Genomic DNA, 23,449 nt, shown 5'->3' on the forward strand with positions numbered 1-23,449 from the left:
TGAGTAACTACAGGAAAACGGCTTGCTAAGAAATTAATCAAACCAGTGATTTAGGTGAAAATGTTTCTGGGCGACGCACCTTATTACAGGCAGTTTTTAATTAGCTGTACAGCAGCGCAGTATGACGGTGCCCCCATTAGTCACTGCAAGCTTGCCATCTCAGAAGACCTAACGACGCTCGGATTCCTGGGGATTTCAATGTGGTTCAGGAAGGCCATTTCCTGGGAGATCTTGTTAAAGGCTGACTTGTCTCAGGTCCGAGTCACAGTCACAGCCCAGCCCAAATACTCTCACTGCATTTTATGTAATAACTGGTTGGTGGAGAGATTTTTATGGAATCCCTTGGTTCTTCCAGCCATCATGTGTGTTGAGTTAAATCCCTCTGGGATCAGGTCAAACAATTTTATTTCGGGATCATACTCAAACTCGAAGAACATCACAATGAACATCTCAATGAACATCTCAATAAGCAGCTCCCAATAAACATCTCAGTGAACATCTCAATAGGCAGCTCCCAATGAACATCACAATGAACATCTCAGTGAACATCTCAATAAGCAGCTCCCAATGAACATCACAATGAACATCTCAGTGAACATCTCAATAGGCAGCTCCCAATGAACATCACAATGAACATCTCGATGAACATCCCAATTACATTGCAGTGAACATCTTGCTGAACATCCAGATGGCCATGCCAGTGAACATCCCCATGCATATCCCAATGAACATCTCAATGAACATCCCAATGAACATCGCAGTGAACATCACAATGAACATCCCAGTGAACATCACAATGAACATCCCAATGAACATCCCAATGAACATCCCCATGAACATCCCAGTGAACATCCCAATGAACATCCCCATGAACATCCCAGTGAACATCCCAATGAACATCCCCGTGAACATCGCAGTGAACACTGCAGTGAAGATCCCAATGAGCCATTCCTGTTGAGATCGTATTTGGTAGATTGTTTACATTTGCACAACATATAACCAGTATTTTACAACTATTATGTCGCTTCTTCTGCTGTTGTCAGTTTAGCTGAGTAGCACCAATGAAAGCCCAACTCTGTTACAGCAGATTCAGTTCCTTAAGGAAATGGATTCAAAGAGAAAGACTGTGACTGTTATATCATAAAGAGTTAGATCTGAATAAGTAATGTTATAAGGGTTGCAGTGAAAAAGGAAGAGTCTATGGTGTTCCGGTCCGGGTGTGGCTAGTTAACGAGTTCCGCCTCTATTCTCGAAGGTTCTGAAGCTGTCTCTCCTGTTCAGTTTTCCCATTGGTATCCAAACAAGAGCAACTTCAAACCTGTACCCACAAGAATCTCAATCTGGGCCAAAGCAACCAAGGAAACCATACCTAACCTTGTGACTTCGATTGTCATAGTAAACTCTCATGATCTACAGCACCCACTACACCATCGGTGCAGTCGCTAAGCAACCGTTGTTAAGGTGACAGGCTGGAATCAGGCTACATAACAAAACCACTCAAATAAATAAACCCTGTAAATAATAGCCAAATTCAAATTTCTTGAGCAAATCTTGATTAACATAAACAGAAAAAATACTGTTAATTAGCAAATGTATGGCTGCATTCAAAAGAACTAACTGAACAGTCAATGTCACATTCTTTAAAAGAAAATAGACACAGTAATTATATCTCCATTTTCTCTACAGCTATTAATTATAATTTGCATTCAGAAGCAATGGAAAATAGAGACTCTAAACTGGTGGGCATGTGTGACATTTTTGTGCTCTAGTAAATAACCTCACAGAAATAAAACAATGAGTGAATTAGTGTTGTCTGAGACAGTCTGTTTAAATTTGTCCGATAGACCGAGTTAAAGACAATGGCTCCGTTAAGTCACCGAATGAAAGGAATTTTACCCAAGGCTGATGGAGTTGGGCAGGGATGATCTGTATGTTATAGAGAGACAGTTCGTTCGTGCCATTTTCTCCTAGGTCTATTAGAACATTTACCTTGGGATAAAGGTTCCTCTAGATTAGGGATTCCTAACATTCTTATGTCTGCTGCACCGCTTCATAGTCACACAAAAAGTGCACACATCTGTAAAATGCGGGACGATCTTGGAATATACAGGTTGGGTGGTAACTCTACCCCCAGTGCAACCTGGAGTAATACCAATGAAGGACCAGTAGCAGTTCACTGACCAGGTTCTACTGAAGAAGATTATTATTCCTTGTAAAAGTACATTAAATTATAATACAATCTTTTTAAACAGAACCTTGCTATAGGAGAAACGATTTATCTGTCAGATAGGAAAGTATATAATGACTGCCTTAGGACGGCACGTTTACGATATGCACTTTATGCACTTCCGCAGATTAGTGGTAGTTCCTTGGAGAAGACATCGCAGGGACGAAAGCTTGGTGTTGCATTTCCCCTCTGTGGATGCATGATTTGTCTTCACACGACATCCACGACCTCATGGCTACCTGGTTCTTTGATGGGGTCTAACAGAGTCACGGGGCCAGTATTTTCTGGAAAAGGGAGCAAGTTTGAGTCGTCTGGACAGCTGAGTGCTCTATACTCTACTATGACTAGGCTGGAAAACTCTACACCCCATAGCAGTGGAAGAAACAAGCCTTTGGAACCCATGACCGCGCTGTTGTGTCTGAGCTTCTCCTATCACTATATCGGTAACTCTGTGGGATTTGCATCAGCTGTAGTGATTTTTTTACAACTTGAACCATGGGCCGTTTGACATTTTACATGTGAATATTTTTAATGGTGCATATCATATTGAATCAGAATCAGAATATTTTTATTATCCTGGGGAAAGTCTTTTAATTATTGATCATAATACGGGCAAAAACGGGAGCGAATGCAGACGGAACTGTAAACAAACATGTTTACTTCACCACGTCACAGGAGCAAGTTACAGGATAAATTAAACACAAAACAGTGTTACCAAACAACTGAACATACACGACGTTCATGAAGTCATAAATAAAACATCCAAAATCATTACTTAAGGGGATTCCCAGACACTTATTCTGCATTGAAAATGGATAAAAAAAAATCAATCAGTTTTCAACAACTAGAAGGCTCATGCCAGTACGGGTACTTTTTACAAAGTCCTGTCGTCGATGTAGATCGTCTCCTCACAACAGGTCGGCACGCGTGTTGAGGAATACTGCGGGGAGAGGGTCGAGGGTCCATCGTCTGTTTGGTGCGCCATAACACTGTTTTTTGGTATAAAGGGGTTTCTGGGAAGTGTAGTTCTTATGGAAAGAAGACTGTACAAAAGCCTCTCAGGCCAATCGCAGCAGCTAAAGACACAGGGGGTCCACTGAGCAACAGATGTGTCCATTCTAGGAGGTGGGGAGAGAGCAAAGTGGGGGGTGGTCACGTTAGAGTCACTGTTGTGAGTAGTCACCTGCTAAACAGAGCTAGCCTGCATATACTAGCTATGAGCAGATAAGCAGAATTAGCCTACAGCTGCTAATCGCCAGTGAAGTTAGGCTATGGTTTGCCGAAGGCGAGCTCACTTAGCCTGAGGCTATCGTTGCTGAGCGCAGTTAGTTTAAGGCTGTCTGTGGTGAGCGTGGTTAGCCTGTGGCTATTAGCAGCTAGCACAGTTAGCACATAGCTAACAAGCCTTACCTTGCAGTGGCAGAGCGTGCACTCAGTGCCGTGCTTGGTCCAGGATGCCCCGCTGAAGCGAGCTATGCCCAGCTCGTCGGTGCACGTCTTGGTGAGGTCATTGCGGATGACGTCGGCCTGGCAAGGATCAGCGGCGCACCGTGGGCAGCACTCGCCCTCGGGCACCACTGTGAACTCGCAGTCAGCCAGTGGGCAGGGCAGTGGCCAGCAATCCACCTCTCCCCGCTGTGGCCCGAAGCAGACAGTTGTTGGGGGGTGAGATTGGAAGATCAGAAAACAGCAACAGGTGATCTGACCGGAAGATCACAGGTAAGAAGGAAACTTGACGGATTACAACAAACATTAGTGACCTCTCCAGAATACCAGTGTTCAGGAGGTTTAATTCTCATGAAGCACAATGCAGTGTTCTTGTACCCTGTACTTAATTAATAGGTTTAATAATTATGCGTATTTCAGACAGATTGGGTAATATGGCTGCAATTTCTTCAGTTTCTTGCCACAAGCAGGCCCAGTGATCTGTCTCCACGTGGGCGGCCATGTCCCCTGCCAGGTCCCTGATGGTGGTGGGGGGGGAGGGGGGGCATTCTGCATCAGAATTTATAAGTTATGGTTATGTCTCTCAGCCTTGAGTAATTTGGCAATGTCCTGTTCGGTTTTCCTGTAATACGCAGCACTGAGCTTCCTCTTACGGAAAGCGTTTTGAAACGGCTCTTGCAGTGAATCGTGTTCAAGGTTATAAAAGTGCTCAGTGCCAGGGTCTGCAGCTACAGTACGTGACCACTTGTGGTTTCGCCCCTTTGCAACGTTACAAAACGGGCCCCGAAGCGTTCTGCAAGCCGCTCTTTTCATTGGCTCAAACGTCCGGGAGTACACTGCGACATTTACAGAACAGCGATCACTAAATCTGAGAGCATTACACTCTACCGAAGAACCTCTGCCATTTCCAACGATGTTTCCATGTTTCCTGGTAGAGGTCTTAGCGAGGATTCTGTAACCCAGGGAAGCAGGGGATTATGGGATTCTCTTACCCATCATCCAACAAAGCTGTGCTACGGAAACGTCATTGTGGGAGATTTTCTTCTTCAAAACTGGCATATGAACCAAATTGTATTTGCTGTTGAGAGAGCCTTGTCGTCTGTGCTCTGCTGTTGCTTTTGAAATGTGCTTCAGCCAGAAACTGGATGTTTTTCAGTCAGAACTTGCAGCCAATGGTGAGTGTTCATTCCCAGCCCTATATGCAGCCCCTTCGACGACACGCTACCGGGCTGCACCGCCTCAGGCTGCTCTCAACAGCCCTCCGATTTGCCACGATACTCCTCTACGCCACCTAGTGTTTGTGGCATCACTCACTCCTGAATGAGAGGAGTGTAACTTCATCGGAGGACTACGGGACCATGATCCAGGACCATCATGTGCACGCAGTAGGAACAAAGAGAACAGGAGGGCAAGTAAGATGCATGGCGGGAGTTTTGTGATGCCCTACCATGTACGCTCCAAATCCCTAAGAGATCCTGTTCCGTTTTATTTTTGCGTGCAGAAAATCAACAGTCTATTATGGTGCCCTAATGTATGGAGCTGTGGGTAAAATTAAAGACACCTATACCTAACTACCTATTTAAAAAAAAAACGAATCATACCACACAGCAGGGTCATTTATAAGCTGAGGAAGGCGGGTCAAAGAATCACACACAGCGTGTGATTGGCTCACCAAGCACTGGCACTTCTGGCAGCCCTCCAACCAGGTGTCCCCGCTGCTGTAAGCCCTCAGACCACTCTGGTGCAGACACTGGCTGCTGAGACGTGGGTCACACTCCGGACAGCAGTACAGGTCCACCGTGGGGTTGTCGCAGTCGCACACCATTCGCCGGCACAGGACCAGCCCGCTCTGCCAAGTGCGGATAAGATCAAAGCTCAGACAAAAGCAATCGAACACAGAGGCTCGGCACAACGTAAGTGAGAGAACAGACAGACGCAGAATACCAGGCGTGAGCAATTGAACATGGAGCCTCAACACAACACATAGACAGTAGGAGAAGGGCATGTCGGACGCAGATCCTCGGCACAGCATATCGGCAGTGGGAGCACAGCAAAAAAATGCAGAATCCCAGACACGAGCAAATGAACTCAGAGCTCTAACACACAAGCAGGCTGCTGTATAACGGCACACAGGCGGAGCGTCCCACCTGGCGAAAAAACCCTGCAACAAACACATTAGGATGTAAACAAATGGATCCTGGCCGCTTACTCAGTTTGGGGAAACAGGGACCTGCTTTCTGTAGCGTGGATGCGACTCATTCATCACCCTGGCACGCCCATTAATCCTGTCCCTGATATGTGGGGGGGGGGACCTACTTATCAGCTGGCAGCTGCCCCGCCCCCCAGAACCTGTCCTACTTACTCGCTGGCTGTAACCAGAGGTACGCTTCCTGGTGAACAGGCCATGCCACACTTCCAGCTGTCTTTCAGCCCATTGGCGCTATACTCCCCCCCCACCCAATACTCATTTGAACAGCTCGTTTGTTAATGTACATAATCTACAGTGAGCTGCTGGACCCGTCTGCTTCTCTGCTTAAATACTGCAGGTGATGCTACCAATCTACAAAAAAATCTACCCGTCCCCAAACTACTTATTCAGCTCAGGGTCACGGGGGCCTGGAGCATATCCCAGTCATTACAGGGTGCAAGGCAGAGGTGCAGTGCACTCTGGGTGGGATGCCAGTTCATCACTGGGCACATACCAACTCTGAAGGTGGGAGGCAGCAGTACTACCCACTGAGACCCGAATGTCGTATGCAAGGTCATGGGTCGTCCAGAACCGAACCCGGAAGCTACAGGACACTGACCCATCACAGAGCACACACAGGCCATTCACACAATCTGGCACCTTCAAATTGTTTTGCAGTTAACCCTAATCCTAATCCTAACCCTAATCCTAACTCTACAAATTATGTTTATAATCTTATACTTTGTTTATTTTGGCTGAAACTTTAACCACAGTGACACTTTTTGAGAGGACAGTGTCAGCCGGTCCACTGAGCAATTTGGGATTAAGGGATTTGCGTAATGGTGACATCACCGCCCACCCAGGGATTTGAACCAGCAACCTTCCAGTCACAGTCACAGTGTCCTAATCCGTTGAGTCACACACTTATATAGTCAACTGATAATGTAAACTGTATTAAAAATGTATCTGAGACTAACAAATAAATAAAATCCCTACATTTACGAGGGACTCACCTGACAGGAGCAGACGGAGCACCTGTCACTGTCCAGCACCCAGATCTGTCCGTTGTGTTTGACCTTGTTCTCATGGATACAGTCCCCGGTGCAGTTCTTCCCGTGGGGGCACCTGCAGTCATACCCCCCCTCCAGGTTGAAGCAGACGGTGTCGTTGGCGCAGGTATTCCTCCCCGTCCGGCACTCATCTATGTCTGGAGCGGAGGACAACGTTTGCACAGCCACACGATGTGCCGTAGTCGCAGACAGGATTTCACACACACGCCCACGCAGAACCTGATTCACCAAAGCATGCCTGCATGCAGATTAGCCTGGATAAGAGCTCATATTAGCCTTAGCCACCCTTAGCATTACCCACTGCCATGTGCACCATGCACCTCGAACTTATTGCTCCATATACGCAGAGAAATTACCTTTTTTGGATTCACATACAAGTAGACAGCGTGTAATATTGGGCTCCCAACCCAACGGCATTTTCAGGATACTGCCATATTTTGGGTGCATTGCATTATTTTGGAAATCATGGTGACAAAATCAGGCCACTTGGCAAAATTCTTTTATAAATACAATGGAAATACTGTATTCTTCAGTACAATGCCTGGACTGTATGATGGTATAGCACCAGAAGATGCCGTTGGGTATGCGGGTTTTTACTCTAACTCCCTAAATAGATTACTAAGTAGAAGACTGATTGGCTGAAGAGTCTTGACACCAGGGTGTGAACAGCTGACCTACAGGTTATCCCAAAAACCCGCATACGGACAAGATTGCCCAGTCCTGGTACAGTCATTGAGCCTCATTCCTACCTTGACAGGAGTCTCCATTAGGTGAAAACATTCCGTTGTCATGGTAACCATCACGGCACTCGCAGTGGTACCATCCTGGCAGGTTGACACAAGTGGCCCGGCTGTCACACTCCACGAACCCGTCGGAGCACTCGTCTATGTCTGCCTCGAGCGCATGCGCACAGTCGTACGTGGACGTGTACAAACACACACACACACACACACACGCACACACAAGGCGAGAGAGAAACAGCACAGCAAATGTCAGAGTGGTCTTTTCTGCCGGAATTGGATCTTTAGGAACAGTCGGCCATTGCTTCATGCAGCCTCAAATTCATGAAGGAGTCAAGCCTGGTATCTGTACGAAGATACCAGTGAAATGCGGTAAAATATAGCAGGGGTTACTAAGCTAAACAAAAGAATAATGGCAAATTATTTTTTCTCCCTGCTGAATGAGTAGTTTTCAGCGCTGGTGTAATTTTTCATTGTCCACACAGTTTACCCACAATCCTCTGCTCTGACATACAATAAGAAAGCTATACTTCCTTGAGCTAAACTCTCACCCCTCACCCGCACAGCGCATGGGTACCTCCCCCTAAACAGCAATCTCCCTCCATTCTTCCAGCCCCGCCTTCTGGGGTCTGCGCCCTCGAATCCACTCTCATCTTCAGCTTCAGCTGAACCACCTGGTCTGGTGCACAGTTTAATGACAGGTCATTCTTCACCAGGGCCAAAGCAAACCCAATACCGTCGAAGACGGCGCAATGTATTAAACCAAAACAGGCATAATAAATCAAATAATAGCCTATTAGACCTTCTGCCACAGTGCCTGGCCGATTGAGGGAATTTTGGAAAAAGTTTTACTCTGATTAAACGTTTCTCGGGTGCCGACGCCGAGGCCTGTGGTCGTCCATTAGCTCCGCGCTCAGACCTCTCATTATGCAAATGACTGTGCTCTTAGCCAGCCCCTAATTAGCCCCGGTCACACAGCAGATTCCGACTGGCCGACGGCTAATATAGGATAGAGAGCTTCAGACTCAATGCCTGAAGGGATTTTTAAAAGAGGTACGGCAGCTTTTCACAACTCATTTTTAATCAGTATTTGTCCCTTTATAAATAACATTTCAAACAGGCCATTAACCGGGAAATTCAAACAATGCCCGGCAATGCAAACCGTAATTAACCTGTGCTTTCCGTAGACGATTTCCTCCCGTTTTGATGCTCCTTAAATTAAACTTGAATGAAACTTGGAAATATCATTGCAAAGCAGAATGGTTACCCAGGGAGGATTTTGGCATCTGCATGTAGGGATACCTTTGTCTTGTGAGCTGTCAAACCGCAATTTACTTAAGTCTCAATTTTCACACGGTGCAACGATACAAATGTATTTATGCTTATTTCTTCATCTTTATTCTTTTTGATCTTCAGACCTCAGCTCTGCAACTAATCAAACTTAGGCAGAAAGCAGAAAAAAACCCAGAAACTATTCTGGTATTGCATCATATATAAGTCATTGCATCTGGACAATCCTACCCCCCCCCCCCCCCCCTCCAAAAGCACAGGTGCAATTGTGCAACAGTCGCGCTGCACAGCAACCACAAAGAAGAGAATGATACTTACAAACTGTCAACCTTTAAACTGCACAAAAAAATGAATGATTCTCAAACAGTCACTCAATTTTCAAGTCATTTGTCGGCTATGCTCTCATAAAACGCCATAAAACTCATTGAGTTGATACCTTATTTGCAATTACTTGACATATCAATAACTTTTCCCAATAAAATCCCTCCACTATCAAGCTACAGATTTCAAAGCCGTAAATTTGCCAACAAGTGTAACACTAAGATCCTTATTTGCTATGTTCATACTCTAAATACATGCGTAAATACATAATACACACACAATTCATATACATCTACTTGGGGCTGCATGCACTGTCAATCGAATTTCAATGGATGTTTAGACATGCCTTAAAAATCGATGGTCTGAATGCAGCACAGCTCATCCTGTATGCAAGGCAAGTCCACTGCAGGAGACTCACTTTCAAACTGAGACTCCCTCAATCACACACCAAAGGCAGTTCAGTAACAGGTCGTCTTAGCTAAGCGGTTTGCCATACAAACGGCTTCCTATAGAAAATGCAGCCGTATTTTACGTGGCAAAACCATATTCTGGCAGTAGAAGCTGGCTCTACATTCTGCCTAACTCCTCCCATTCATCAGAGGACCAATGATCCTTCTTTTATTTCCAAAACATATCCTTTTCAGGATTTGCCTGAGGGTACGGGACGACTTCAAGCAATTCTTGTTGCATAAAAGCGCCCATTGATTAATTTACTCCATGCAGATCAGAAATCGTGGGTATAGACTACCCCAGAGACATGTGTGGTAAAGAAAATGAGCTTTTAATGTTTTTCATTGTTTCTGACATTTTTGCATTTTTAACAGTTAGCAGATGGTTCATTTTAGGTTCTACCCCGAGTGCAGCGGAAGTTAATGCTTCGCTAATAAGATGTTTACCCATCATGCCTAAACCATTATGGCGTCTGGCAGTTTAGCCCCGTCATGGCTAAGTCAAAAAAATATCTTGGATATGTTCTTATTTTTTATTTTTTTTTTAACTTTATTTAGGGTTTGCCAGCTAGACTGACACATCGCTTTGAGCCAGAAAACGTGCAATTTGAAATTCAGGTCAGGTGGCCTGGTTATTCTGGGTAAACCATTTCAGAGTTATCAAACATAAGACACTGGCAGACTGTTCTCCTCTAGCCATGTCTGTCTTCGGTGCTCCTTGTCATTTTTGTCTCCCCACAAAGTCACTGGGGTGGAACCGTTCTTTCATTTCCAATACTATGACCCATTGAGACGTACAGCTGCTGCTGTCAACAAGACAGACTAACAAGAGAGACCCAACTGACTGATCAATGAGCCTCCTCAACTAGACAGACCCACTCAAAGAATTGCTGGGGTGGGCCAAGTCACTGGAGCTGTGGAACAAACCAATGAGACGGCTGTCAAAATGTTGGTGACGGGATCAAGGCGTCGCAATACCGCAGAGGAACTGCTTCTAGCAGCCAGATTCCTCTACTGCCCCCTACAGGTGCTTCCGATATCTCCGTTCGGTCGCAAGCAAGGTTAACATTAATAACTTTGCTGGCTGCAAAGTAGCCCTGGTGAAAGATTGGAAATTTCCCTGCAGAGAAAGTGATAACACGGAAAATGGTTATTAACAAGTGCTAGGACGGGCGGCAAAAAGTAATATTAAAGAATGAAACACGCTCAACACGCAAATGAGAGACATCAAGACACAGCTCTCATAACTGCATTTATATGTTAATATATGAAAGTAATTACAATAAAAGTGAAATTTAAATGTCTAACAAAAATGTATAACATTTTTCCTGATGGATGGTAAAGTTAAAATAATAAACGTTCAACTATTACAGCTCTTTCTATTTATAACACCAGGGGCAGGTTAAGAAAAATCCCTCAGAAACAGGTTCCAGGGGGCCTCAAACCCAGGTGACGACTCACTCGTATGCCTATGTGTCCCAGGGCCATTTCTGCAGAGAGCTTCCATAAATACCGGCGGGGCGATCGGATGGAGCTCCGCCCAGGAAATAACAAGCCCGCGGAGAAACAGAGAGGAGCGGGTAGATGTCACGTAATCTGTTAGCACAGTCTAGGTCGTTACAGGAGAGCACAATGGGAAGTGCTGACTCAGGCAGAAATAAGCTGTACTGCCGTGTGGCGTGATCACCTCAGGAGCCAAGGCCGGGGATGGGGCCCCCACAACCCTGCGCCCATCTGTCCCCCCCCCCCCGCAGTGCAGGCGTTTTAATGCGCCCCCCTGGGACGCCCCACCTCCCCATCATCAGGATGCCCACAGCTCCCCCTCCCAACAACTGCCAGCTGTCACTGCCCCTCGCCCCAACACCTCACCCAACCCCCCGGCTAACAAGGTCCGTGGTGGCAAGTCCTCCATCAGCAGAACTCTCCCAGCCTTCCCTTTCCAGACCTAAAAAAAGCACCTGCGCCCCCCCCCCCCCCCACCACCCCCATAAAAACGACCCCCTTGTGGCCCACCTGAGAATCTCACGGATGATGCCGTTCGGCTAACAGCCTGGGTTAATTACCGATACCAATGACTGCCGTCTGGACCTCATTACGAGACCCGGGTTTCACAGAAAACAGTCCGGTCTGTACTGTATCTCTGCGGCGACCTTGACGGAACACGGCTGTAAGAATGACTGTAAATAAAATGGAGAAATCCATCATAAGGTGATGATTAGATAAAATGATTTTTTAATTTGTTTTTATAGGGCTCTGGAGACTAAACTGGCTGGGGGCTGGGGGGGTCACCCACAGTAAATTTTGTCAAGTGGAGGGGGCGTTGCAGTTTGTTAAATTGGCGATTGTTGGTGATTGGACAGGGGCAAGACGCCCCCCCTCCCCCCGCCCCGGCACGTCCCTGCTGACTAGAATAAAATCAGCTAAACAGGGCGCAGATAAGATCTCAGTCTGCTTGTTAGTCTTTCAGTCGTTTCCTCATTTCGAAGGCGATAATAGGTTTCTCCTCACAGAGGGGCAAACACGGCACACGGAGGACGGGGAACGCCGTCTTGTGTGACGGGACACGGGCACAGCAAGCGTGAGAGGATGTGATGCATGTCAGCCTCACGTCCCTAACCCCACCTCCCCTTTCCTGTCAACCTGCTGATGCTTATCTCGGCCTGAAGGGGGCACCAGCTGGCACTCGCAGCCTCCTCCAGGGACGATCGCGGTGGATAATAAGCGGTGAGTGACGAATTAGCTGCCAATCCGAGGCAGAAGTCGTCTCTCCCGTTGCCCGGCCAGAAGCGCGACATGCCTCGTGCGCCGACCAGCCAGAACGACAGGCAGGGGGGTGTCACCGCCTCCCTCCTCCTTTGCTGGATATTCTGACCCTTTTTCCCCTTTGACTGGAGTGAAAAATGGAGTGAGGCAGGCAGCGTGAATTTGTAAACACAGATAAAGGACGATGTGGCCATTCACAGAGGTGCTTTCTTTATTCCCCTGCTTTTACGACGCATTCCGGGGACGGGACAGCAAATACAGTTGTGAGGAACGGGGGTAGGAGCATGGAAAGGGGACTTTATTTAGATGGGGGGGGTGCACTTAATGACACCGGCACAGAGGAAGAAAAGAGGTAAGAAAACAGACATCTTAAATTAACAATTTACTTAATCTTAAGAAAACAGAGCTACCGCACCCAGGGCATAGCTATAAATTCTGCTCCCCCACCCCAAATTTTACATTGAATTCAAGGCCCCTTGTAAAGTGCTAGATCCCATGAATCTGCCACCACTGAACCCCCATCCATCCATCCATCCATTTTCTGAAACTGCTTGTTCTATTCAGGGTCATGGGGGGTCTGCGGCCAATTAGCCTCAGCATGTTTTTGGACTATGGGGGGGGCAAGCAGAATACTGAGAAGAAACCCCACGATGATATGGGGAGAACATGCAAACTCCACAAGCATAAAACCCTGACAGAGACTGAATCCCAGGTGCCAGAGGACTGAGGTGACAGTGATTATCACCGTGCCGTCTATCCTACAGTGATCAGCTTCATTCTGAGCACTATGAACACACAGCCTCTAAAGGCTGGCTGTGGAAACGCAGCCGCTCAGCACAGTGGGATGTGCTGCTGATGGGCCGCAGCGGGGGGGAGGGGGGGGTGCACAGTCTTGGGACAGACAAAAAGACAGAGGGACCATCTCCGGTCTCCTGCGTTTGGGCCGGAAAAGCAGACAGCGTTCACCCGCACGCTTTCACATCACGTCATCCGTCAGCCTCGGGGCCCCCAGAGGACGACGCTCCGACTCATTTTCTCAGTTAATCAAATATTAATATTCCAAAGAAATCACACGCTTCCATATCCCTCCCCATCCCCATGTAAATTGAACATTCACACTCAGACCGTAGATGGAAATGAAACTTTGTGACTGTATGATGGTAAATCCTAGCCTGATATACGGGCCTAGCAATGATTTTGCTGGTGAAGAAAAAAGAAAAAAGGCTACACTTCTTCATTTTGTGAGCAATTTCATTCCGGCATTAGAAGCCATCTTTCAGGGATCTTTACCTACTGTGGATGTTATTACCTCTGTTACATCCAATGGCACGTCAGCCTCCTGAAACATACCTTAGTGGCTCAGCACTTCATAAGTGGAGCGGCTAACTTTAGCCTCCTGCCCCGTCTCGCACCTCCTCCCCGACCACCCCGAACGCCTTACCCGTCTCGCACCTCCTCCCCGACCACCCCGAACGCCTTACCCGTCTCGCACCTCCTCCCCGACCACCCCGAACGCCTTACCCGTCTCGCACCTCCTCCCCGACCACCCCGAACGCCTTACCTGTCTCACACCTCTTCCCTGTGAAACCCTGCTGGCAGACGCAGGTATTCGAGGAGACGCAGGTACCCCCGTTTTCACATCGGCCGTCACAAAGGGCTGGGGGCATTGGGAACAGGAACGCAGCGTCACAGGATGTGCGGGGGGGGGGGGGGGGGGGTGGTCACCAAAAACACGCCCACATAATGAAGCCAATGTATCCGAAAACCAATCAGCTCTGTTCTTGTGTAACGTTTCAGTAACCAATCACTATGCATCCTCTCAAAGCTGCCTATGATTTCTTTAAATAATCATTTAGAAACATCTTACTTTTTTAGGTATCAAATCTCATTAAAGTTGTGGTGGCAAAAAAATACAGTGAAGACATCTACAGATGTATAATTTAGGAACCTCGTTTTTAATATAGTCCTGCGAGATACATTTTTTCTGGGTTCACAGTCACTGACGATCATTAAATACAGTCCCAGGCAGAAATAAGGAAGATGTGCTGCAAACTAAATGTTTAATATTAAACTCAAGGCACAGAGGAGGAAAAAATGTTCCAGAATGGTCCTTATTTTGACATTGTGAAGTTATGCAAAAGTGGATGTAAATGGTACACAGGAAGTTGGTACACAGGAAGTTAACAGGCACACAGGAAGTGGGTACAGACAACATTAACAGGCACACGGGAAGTGGGTACTGAATAAGTTATCAGGCACACAGGAAGTGGGTACAGAGGAAATTAACAGGCACACAGGAAGTGGGTACTGAATAAGTTATCAGGCACACAGGAAGTGGGTACAGAGGAAATTAACAGGCACACAGGAAGTGGGTACAGAGGAAATTAACAGGCACACAGGAAGTGGGTACAGAGGAAATTAACAGGCACACAGGAAGTGGGTACAGAGGAAATTAACAGGCACACAGGAAGTGGGTACTGAATAAGTTAACAGAAACGCAGGAATTGGGCACAAAGGGCAGTACATGATGGGCTCACCTTTGCAAATTGTGCCATTGCCAGTGTATCCTGGTTTACAGGAGCAGCTGTGCCCCCCGACGGTGTTGAAGCACAGCGCATTCTCATCGCAGCTGTGGCTCCCACTCTGGCACTCATCATGCTCTGCGAGGTGGGGGGAGGGTGTCGACATGTTAGCGACCTGCCCCCACATTCCGTTTAGCAGTGACGGGAGGGAATTTACCCATGAATTTCCAGACAACAGCCAGGAGCACCATGTATGGATAATACCCTTCAGCTAACACAATAATGACCTCAAGAAGCACTGGCTCAATTTCCCATCTTTCTGGTGAGTGACACTCTCCCTGTGTCCTTCAAGTAACAGTTTCAGTGTGCCGCAGGTGACGTTATCTTAATGCCCTTCAGGTGACCTTGAAAGCAAAACAAGATCCCCCAGGCAACAGCATCCCCGACGCTCTATAGCATTCAGTCTATTGATAGGTAGACACTGCAACACTTACATTTACATTCAGGAACGTGTACTTATAACTTGTATTCAGGAAACTCAAGAACAAAAATACATCAGTCTTGGTCTTGTCTTGGTCTCGCCCTGCCTTAGTCTTGGTCTCGTCTTGCTGTTGATACACTCTGGTCTTGGTAATGACTTGGTGTGGGTTTTGGTGGTATAGACTACATGGCTAGTTAGATGTGGTTTTCAGATTGGAAAACAAATAACTTTAAAGATGAAGCAATGCTTTTTACAGCGTATGCAGTAGCAAAACAGCGGCGGTGGTTCTTTTATCCTGTGAGGCCTTGCAGGTGGTACGCTCTTTTAACGCATGTGCCTGCTCTCGGCATGTAGCTTGATCCCATACTGCAGCCTCCCCTGCACTGGGTTCTGGTAAAATCTGGATCTCTGTAACTGGAACACTAGAACTGTCCAAATGCCAAAACTGCAGAAATGCAGGAAAAAAAGTTGAATATAAAATATTTGTATGAATGATGTATATTTTATTCCAAAACCTAAATTGGGCATATTAACTGGGTGTTCCAATTCTGGATGTGAGCAGAAACAGGCAGGATAACACTGGGCATATGTCCTAGCAGGAGATGGGCGGAGAGCACTGTTTCACTGCAGAGTGACTAACCGACAATGAGCACCCTGTAACAACAGCGTCTACTTACACAATCTGTAAACCTGTCATCTTTCTACAGTATGTCCCACTATATAGATCATGACATACCAAAAATAACAGTATCCGCTTTACACAATCTACAGTTGCATTTTTATTCTCAGGCACCATGTCTGTTGTAAGGCTCTAAATCTCTAAATAAATACTGATGGAACCTATGGTGGGTAGGATGCTGTCAATCATTGGCTGTTTAACCAAAAAGGAAGCAAGAAAGTAACCAATAAGAAGGGATTTAAAACTGCTAGTGATTGATATTGGCAGGTTTATGCCTGAACCACCATCAACAGGAAACTTGATTCTGCTGCATTTACCTTTCAGCTTTTTTTAGGTTATACTGGGCAAGCTGAAGCTCGTAGGAGTTTTACTTACACAGAATTTTTCTGAGGGCAGAACGAAAAATTATTGGTTCAGAGAGATAACCAATCAGATTGTAGAGGAGGTGGGTCTAAGCAACTAGAGGCGGCGGGGCCAAGCATCTGACTGGTTGATCCACCTACTCTAGTTCCTTGAACCCACCTCCTCTATAATCCGATTGGTTATCTCTCTAAATTAATCATTTGTCTTTGTGCGCTCAGGACATTTTTGTGTAAGTAAAACTGAATGATCGTTCTCCTCTCAAAGTATTAAATATTGGTGACAAATTGGTGACAGCTTCTCAGACAAACTGGGCAGGAATCTGTCACCAATAAATGCGTTCGCCAAGTAGATCAAGGCAATCGAGCAGGCCTGCTTTCATCTCCGATGACAGAGACACACAGAGAATAGTCAGAGCGGGACGAGCAAATGAATATGACTTCACTCCCAGCCGTTCCCTGAAGCTCCCAATTACACACACCACTTTTAGAGGTGCATTCCTATTGAGTGCATTGATTGGCCACCTTTAATCTGTATCGGATAAGCAGATTGGATGATGGATGGAAAGGCATACGTACTGTATGCAGACACAGAAATGCTATTTGGCGACGGCTTAGGTACAGCCTTCCGGCCAGGAGGATGACTCAGGGTTCTCAGCCATCTGTGACAGGGCTCGCTCTTTCATTATGGGGATTAACAGCTCTTGGTGGATAGCCCGGATTCCAAAGGTCACTATGGCGACGAAAAGAGTCCATCTGACCGTCAGGGTCTCCAAATGCTTGGAAGAGCGAGGGCCTCATCTGCTAGCAGCCATTAACTACATTTCTTTCAAAGATGTTCTTATGTTGCACTTCTGGCTCCTGAATGGTCTTATTAGGCTCCTGCTTTGTCCGGTAGAGGTTGTGAAGCTCCTGCTTACAGATGTACCCAAGCATTCAAGCTCAGTCTAGTCGCACTTAGGACTAGTCCCCCTCCTTGGCAGCATGCATGTTTGTGATGTGCTATATGCCCCACTTGCATATCATTTTAGACAAAAGCATCTGCTAAATATATAGATGTATAACGGCCGTCCTTCTGAATCTCTGCCCGAACTTCAGAACACGTATCCAACTGCTGCCAGTCACCTGGCTCTGGAGTCTGTCCCATACAGACAGTAATGGGACACAAGTTCTAAATATGTACCCAGAAATGAAACCTCCCCAAGTCACAGAAGATTTTCGGAACACATTTCTAAACCCCCAAGTGTATTAAACTCCAAAGCAGAACTGCAAAGAGTAATAGGGGCTGAACATCTTTCAAATGGTCCAGTTTTATTCTTGTTTTCTGTTTTTTTCCCCCCAAAAGTATAACCTAATTTTAAAAAGAGCTACAATAAGGAAGTCACTTAAAAAGCAGATACCAAAATGCTATGGTGGGGGTGGGGGGCAGCTGCTGTCCTAAATACATATTGCATGAGAAAGTAAAGACTTTTGCATCCGAAAGGTGTGTGTATTTCTTTCTAATTTAGTGACAGGCCATGTAATGGACTTTGCCCAAACTGCATGTCAAAGCACATTGACTGGGATCACACTGTCAGGCTCACCGTGACCAACTCACAGCGGCCCCTGCCACACCCTGAGGTTAACCCGAGGTTAAGGGTCTCACTCTGCCGACCCTCAGATTTGAACTGGCAACCATCCTATTACAGGCAAGGTGTCATAACCTGCTGGGCCACACACTGCCCCCAAGACTAGAGTACCCATCCCCCCCGTTAGGCAAGGGTAATAGTGAGGTGTGGAGTCACGTATGACAGGTGCCAGAACAAAGTCACGGTATAGGAGATGAGGGTCAGGAGCTAAAAAACATTCACCAACACCAAGAAAAAGTATAAACTAGAAGTTCTACCTAATTTAAGGCATGAGATCTGACACTAGGAAGTCCCAAGCAGCTGGAATCCTTATATAACCAGCAGAGCTTTTTAACTGGCAACACTTCCAGGTTGGGTCATAGGATGTGGAAGGGTCAACACAACAACTGTGACCATTCAAACACAGCTCCCTCTGCAGGACTGGAGGAAACAACACAGTTTCCCCTCATTTTACAAAATAAGTTGGTTTGGAACGCAGTAGTATTTGTGTACACGGTGATGTTCCTTCTTCTCCTTGTTTGTAAGATGCCTCTCGAATAGAAATGAGGTCTCCCTCTCTCCAGCCAGACTCCTCCGAGACATAACTGCTAACCGCTAGTTTCAGCTAACAGTCTCATACTGTTGCCAGAATTCAGTTCAGACACAGAACCCTACAAACGACATCGATAAATAGTTTTAGGACTCCGTAACAGCTCGTTTTGAACATCTATATAAAGATGGCCTATTTAACTTCAAGTTCTTATAGAAAAAATATAATACATGTCCCTCAGAGTTACTATGGCGACATCATTATTTATGAATGATTATAAAACAATAGCTTAGTTCAGATTTGACTCCCAGTGCTGATTCGAGGGTGTTTCTGAACATGAACCGATTTGTATGTAATTTTGCATTGTTTGTTACTGGCCATGATCTACGACCATTCTGACAGTAATCCTCCAACCCACGGTGTAAACAGGGCACAGCTACATCTCTTATATCTGTAAATCAGCTTATCCAACCCGCTTATTCTCATGTGTGCTAATTATGCACGTGATCCCTCACGCCTGTGTTGATCATCACAGGTACAGATTAGCTTGCTCCCATGAGCTGCAAAAAAACCTGCTCCTGAGCATTTCCGGATCCTTCCTTGATTATGTCACTTTTTGCTATTGGTATTTTCCCTTACTGGGTTTTAAACCAGGTGATAAAACGCTTTGTTTTTAAGGAGTGACCATCATGTACCTCTTACCTATTACAATCGAACCAGCTTTACGTCAGAGTGTAGGACTCTGAAAACAAGCCAAGGTAGATGTGACAAGCTAATAGTACAGTAATGTGACCATGTGACCTTTACATGCACTACCTCTGCTACTTAATGGAGCTCTGGTCCTTGGGGAAGTGTGTGAATCATCATCAGTGGGTGTGGAACCTAAGGGCAGCTCTGGTCTGGGATCAGCACAGCAGGGTACAGAGAGGGAGAAGGATCAGGAGCGTGAAGATCAAACGGGACTGCAGGAAAGAATTGGACGCCTTTACAAGCCGACTCGTCCCGTGCACAGAGGCAGCTCGATGCTTATAATTCAGTCCGAATTGCCTGTTCCCCCCACTCTGGAGGGGAGGGTTAAACAGATCACAGGCTCACCGGCGCCTCAGGGCTCAGTGAGGGTGTCCCAGAGGAACTGCGAACTGTGGTACGCACTCCGCTGCCAACAGAACGATCTAGAAGAGCTGTGAAGTGCAGGTTGGGGGGGGGGGAGGCGGTGTTCTCATGGTGCAGAGAGAAGCTGGGAGCCACGTGGACGTGCTGCAGGATCTACGAAACGCTCCGGGGAGGATCGATACGGTCGGCTCCGTCTCTGGTCCTGCTCGCTCACGACGTGGGGCCAAAATGATGGGTCAGGTGACCAACCCCCATGGCTGTGCGTATTAATCACAGCCAATCACACAGGCGATATGCAGAATCAGAGGTGACCCCGGACAGCGGGGGTCTCCATCAGAGCATATCCCGGGGGGTCATTCTGTCCAGATACTTAATAAATCAGCCCGAGTGGTTCTTTTTTTTATCTAGAGACTAATGGAGACTAATGGAGATGGCTGCATTGTTGGTGCTAAGCCTCAGGGCCATTAAAGTATCAGGAAAAGGTGTTTGATACTGATAATACCTAGTGTGACTTGGACCATATGTTCCACTTGAACAGTACAGATCCCCATTGGAGTTAATTATAGTCATTTAGTCAAGGATCGACATTGAATTATGATTAATGATTGATGATACTGATGCCATCGGAGGACATGTGGACCAATCGTTTGGGAGTGTGCCTGTTTACCCCAGGCTGCCGGGCACTAGGACCCCCCAACGTGAAGAGCTTACCTGTGCAGGAGTAGTCGTCGATCCGGACGTAGCCGGCGAGGCAGACACACAGAAAGGAGCCGGCTGTGTTGACGCACACTGTGTTCTCACGACAGTAGTGCTTGCCCTCTGCACACTCATCCACATCTGCAGAAAACGACGGCAGAGAGAGGAGAATGTGTCAGTTTTAAGGCCTCAAACACTCCCGGGGTCCTCTGATGGAGCACGACAGAAGACTTTTGTTCAACGCGAATCTGTCCGGAAGGCACTCGTTGGCCTGTCTAGACCTTCTTTGCGACCTGCATAACGATATAATCGCCTGACCTCATCCTTGACTTTTTCTGTAGACCCTTCAAACTTCGCCCGACTATGCAACTGGATAAATACCATCTGTTCACTCTGACTGGCCACTGCTAAAGCAAACATTGAGTTTTCTGGGAGAACTCCACTCGACAGAGAACCCTTACTTGCAAATTTCTTCATCTCTGTTCCTTTATCTACACAAACGCCAGCGATCACCCCCCTCCCCCCCCACCTCCACACGTCTGCCAAGTGTGGTTTTATAATCCACCGCTTTCCTTCACACCTTCATTCCTCCTCGCTTTCTCTCACATCTCCCGTTGCAGTGTCCTCCCCTCATCTGTGTTTCCTCCGGCTAAAAAAAGATGGCCGCCGTCATCGGCATCAGGAAGATGCTCAGAAGCATCGAAACATCGCTAAGATGTATCGGAGGGTCGCTGCAACAACGTGGACCTCAGACAGATATATTGTATGCATACACACACACACACACAAACCTATATATATATTGTTATATAACAATGAAAACATATCAGCTGGGGATCTCTTGCAGTCGATATTAATACAGCGTAATATACACCATAAGACTGAAGCCCACTTTTTCGGGATCCTGCCACTGGAATGGGACACGATTCAGGATTCTCAGGCTAGGGGAACAGAACAACAAGTTTTGTTACCGCGGTGATTCTGACATCACGCACAGCCAAAGCAGCCAGTCATAACCGGCTGGTGCTGAGATGTCAGGTCTGATCAGTCCTAGGGCTGGGGGGCGGGGGGGACAGTGCTTATACCTGCCTCTCTTATGCCTCTGTTACTGTCCATCTCAAGGAGGGGCCACAGGCAGCTACCAAGAGGAAGGGGCAGGTAAACTGATCCAGGGTCAGTGTGCTACTGCATACCTCTCTATCTCATTCACCATAAGATCGTAATGAAAATAATGGCTGGGGATAATTATAGGTATTATTGGTATAATTAACAGAGCTACAAATCAGCACTGTTAGAATGTAACATGTAACGAGCTGTTGGGAGCCACACCACAGCAATAAAACGCAGCATAATTATCGACTGGTCTCAGTCTCAATCTCCTGTTTCCATAAATTTTTTTTTCTTTACTGCAAGAAGTACAACAGCAGTTTCCCACTCTGGGACAATGGGGTTTAATCGTCGCAAGGCTAGTCGTATCATTAACAAGCTCCAAGTGACTTTTCATGCCTTTTAAATGCAAGGCGGTGCCAAGACCAATGGAAATCCCCTGAAGGTTAGCGCTGCACTTCGTTTTAATGTTTTCTTTATTTACGAGGCTTTAATTATGTCGTGCCTCCTTCGGCTCAGCGTGGAGAGAGTCCGGTACGTCAGCGAGACTGAGATGCACTGTGCCTCCGCTGGTCCCACACAGGACTAGCATGACAATCGCATAAACGCATGGTTTCTGCGATACGGTCTCGGTGGACTTATCATTCTGAGTCATCGCCTTTAGGAAAGCGCAGGCTCAGCTACCGAATCACCGAAGGTTCTTTCAGCGGCAGGAAAAACACCCGCATGAAACCTTCAGCTTTCATCGATGTTAAAACAAGCGGAGATGCCGCACAGCAGTGAAATACGATATCGGACATCTAAAAAACACGGCAAGCCAACAGACCCTTCAGCCAAACGGTGACCCACATGCTTCAAGACAACTGCTCAAGTGGACAGATTAGCAATAACCGGCAAGAAGGCAAGAACAGGCTTGGATGGTGTCACGGTAATATGGTTGAGTCCTCTGTGACTGTGGATCTTTATACTCAACTGGTTGGTTGAAACAAAACTTTACTTTGGATTTTTACACCTATGCACTTTGAGCTACTTCAGGTTTTACAAACTACTTTAAAACTGAAAGGCTCCTGTGCTTGGATAAATACTTAATTTCTTTGTGTCCTTTGGTTCGTTTCCTTGTTTGAAACATTAACACGTTAACATTAATAACACATGCATGGTTATAGGAGACTGACCAATCAGCACACAGCAAGAGCTCAGTGCTAAAGTGTAATCCAGGTCCTTTTGATTGAGACGGTTTACAAACCCTGTCCTAGCTCAAAGTGTCCTTGCTGACATGGATTAGGTGGTAGCACTACTCTTAGATCCACCCCTGAGCACAGGCCTAATTTGACACATTCATACAGACCGATTTTAACTGGATAATTCAGCTGCCGAATTTGTCTGTTCAGTGGAAAAACAGCCGGAACATGCTGGGATAGGCACATCACTATTACATTAACTAACAGAAACATTTTCCCCTGGAGATACTTAACGTCTGTATCTCTGGGTGATACACTATATATACTGCTTTATTTATACGTAACTCTCATTCAAACTAACACTCGTTTGGTTTGTAAATACGTACGTTTGACTGTTTGAATGAATTCCGATTCATACCATGCCGCAAGTCAATCATAAAAATACACAACGCCCGCATTATCCAGTTCTGCAAAGCTATACTGGAACAGACATTCATACTGAAACAGACGATGCGATCGCCGGGCTGTAGAAACTCACTCAGGCTGCCCCCGCACTGCTGATCATCATCACTATATGGAGATTTGCACACATAACACATGATCGAACCCTGGGCTCTAGCACTGGACCGACTTAGGGGAAAATACATACACTAAAGGATT

At 46.4% G+C, this 23,449-nt stretch overlaps 1 protein-coding gene across 1 annotated transcript in view; it reads right to left on the minus strand.

Annotated features, from left to right (window-relative positions):
• Nucleotides 1–388: 388 nt before the first annotated feature.
• Nucleotides 389–23,449, minus strand: part of LOC125738904 (protein kinase C-binding protein NELL2-like) — a 40,998-nt gene continuing 17,937 nt past the window's right edge. The window contains exons 13-20 of the mRNA XM_049008427.1: nt 20,517–20,642; nt 15,032–15,154; nt 14,056–14,151; nt 7,681–7,821; nt 6,875–7,068; nt 5,346–5,522; nt 3,638–3,862; nt 389–3,345 (exon numbers count right to left, since the gene is read on the minus strand). Coding sequence (XP_048864384.1) covers nt 3,304–3,345; nt 3,638–3,862; nt 5,346–5,522; nt 6,875–7,068; nt 7,681–7,821; nt 14,056–14,151; nt 15,032–15,154; nt 20,517–20,642 — 1,124 coding nt within the window. The 3' untranslated portion in view covers nt 389–3,303. The remainder of the gene's footprint in view (nt 3,346–3,637; nt 3,863–5,345; nt 5,523–6,874; nt 7,069–7,680; nt 7,822–14,055; nt 14,152–15,031; nt 15,155–20,516; nt 20,643–23,449) is intronic.

The sequence above is a fragment of the Brienomyrus brachyistius genome, chromosome 3, assembly GCF_023856365.1.
Source record: "Brienomyrus brachyistius isolate T26 chromosome 3, BBRACH_0.4, whole genome shotgun sequence".
NCBI lineage: Eukaryota > Metazoa > Chordata > Actinopteri > Osteoglossiformes > Mormyridae > Brienomyrus > Brienomyrus brachyistius.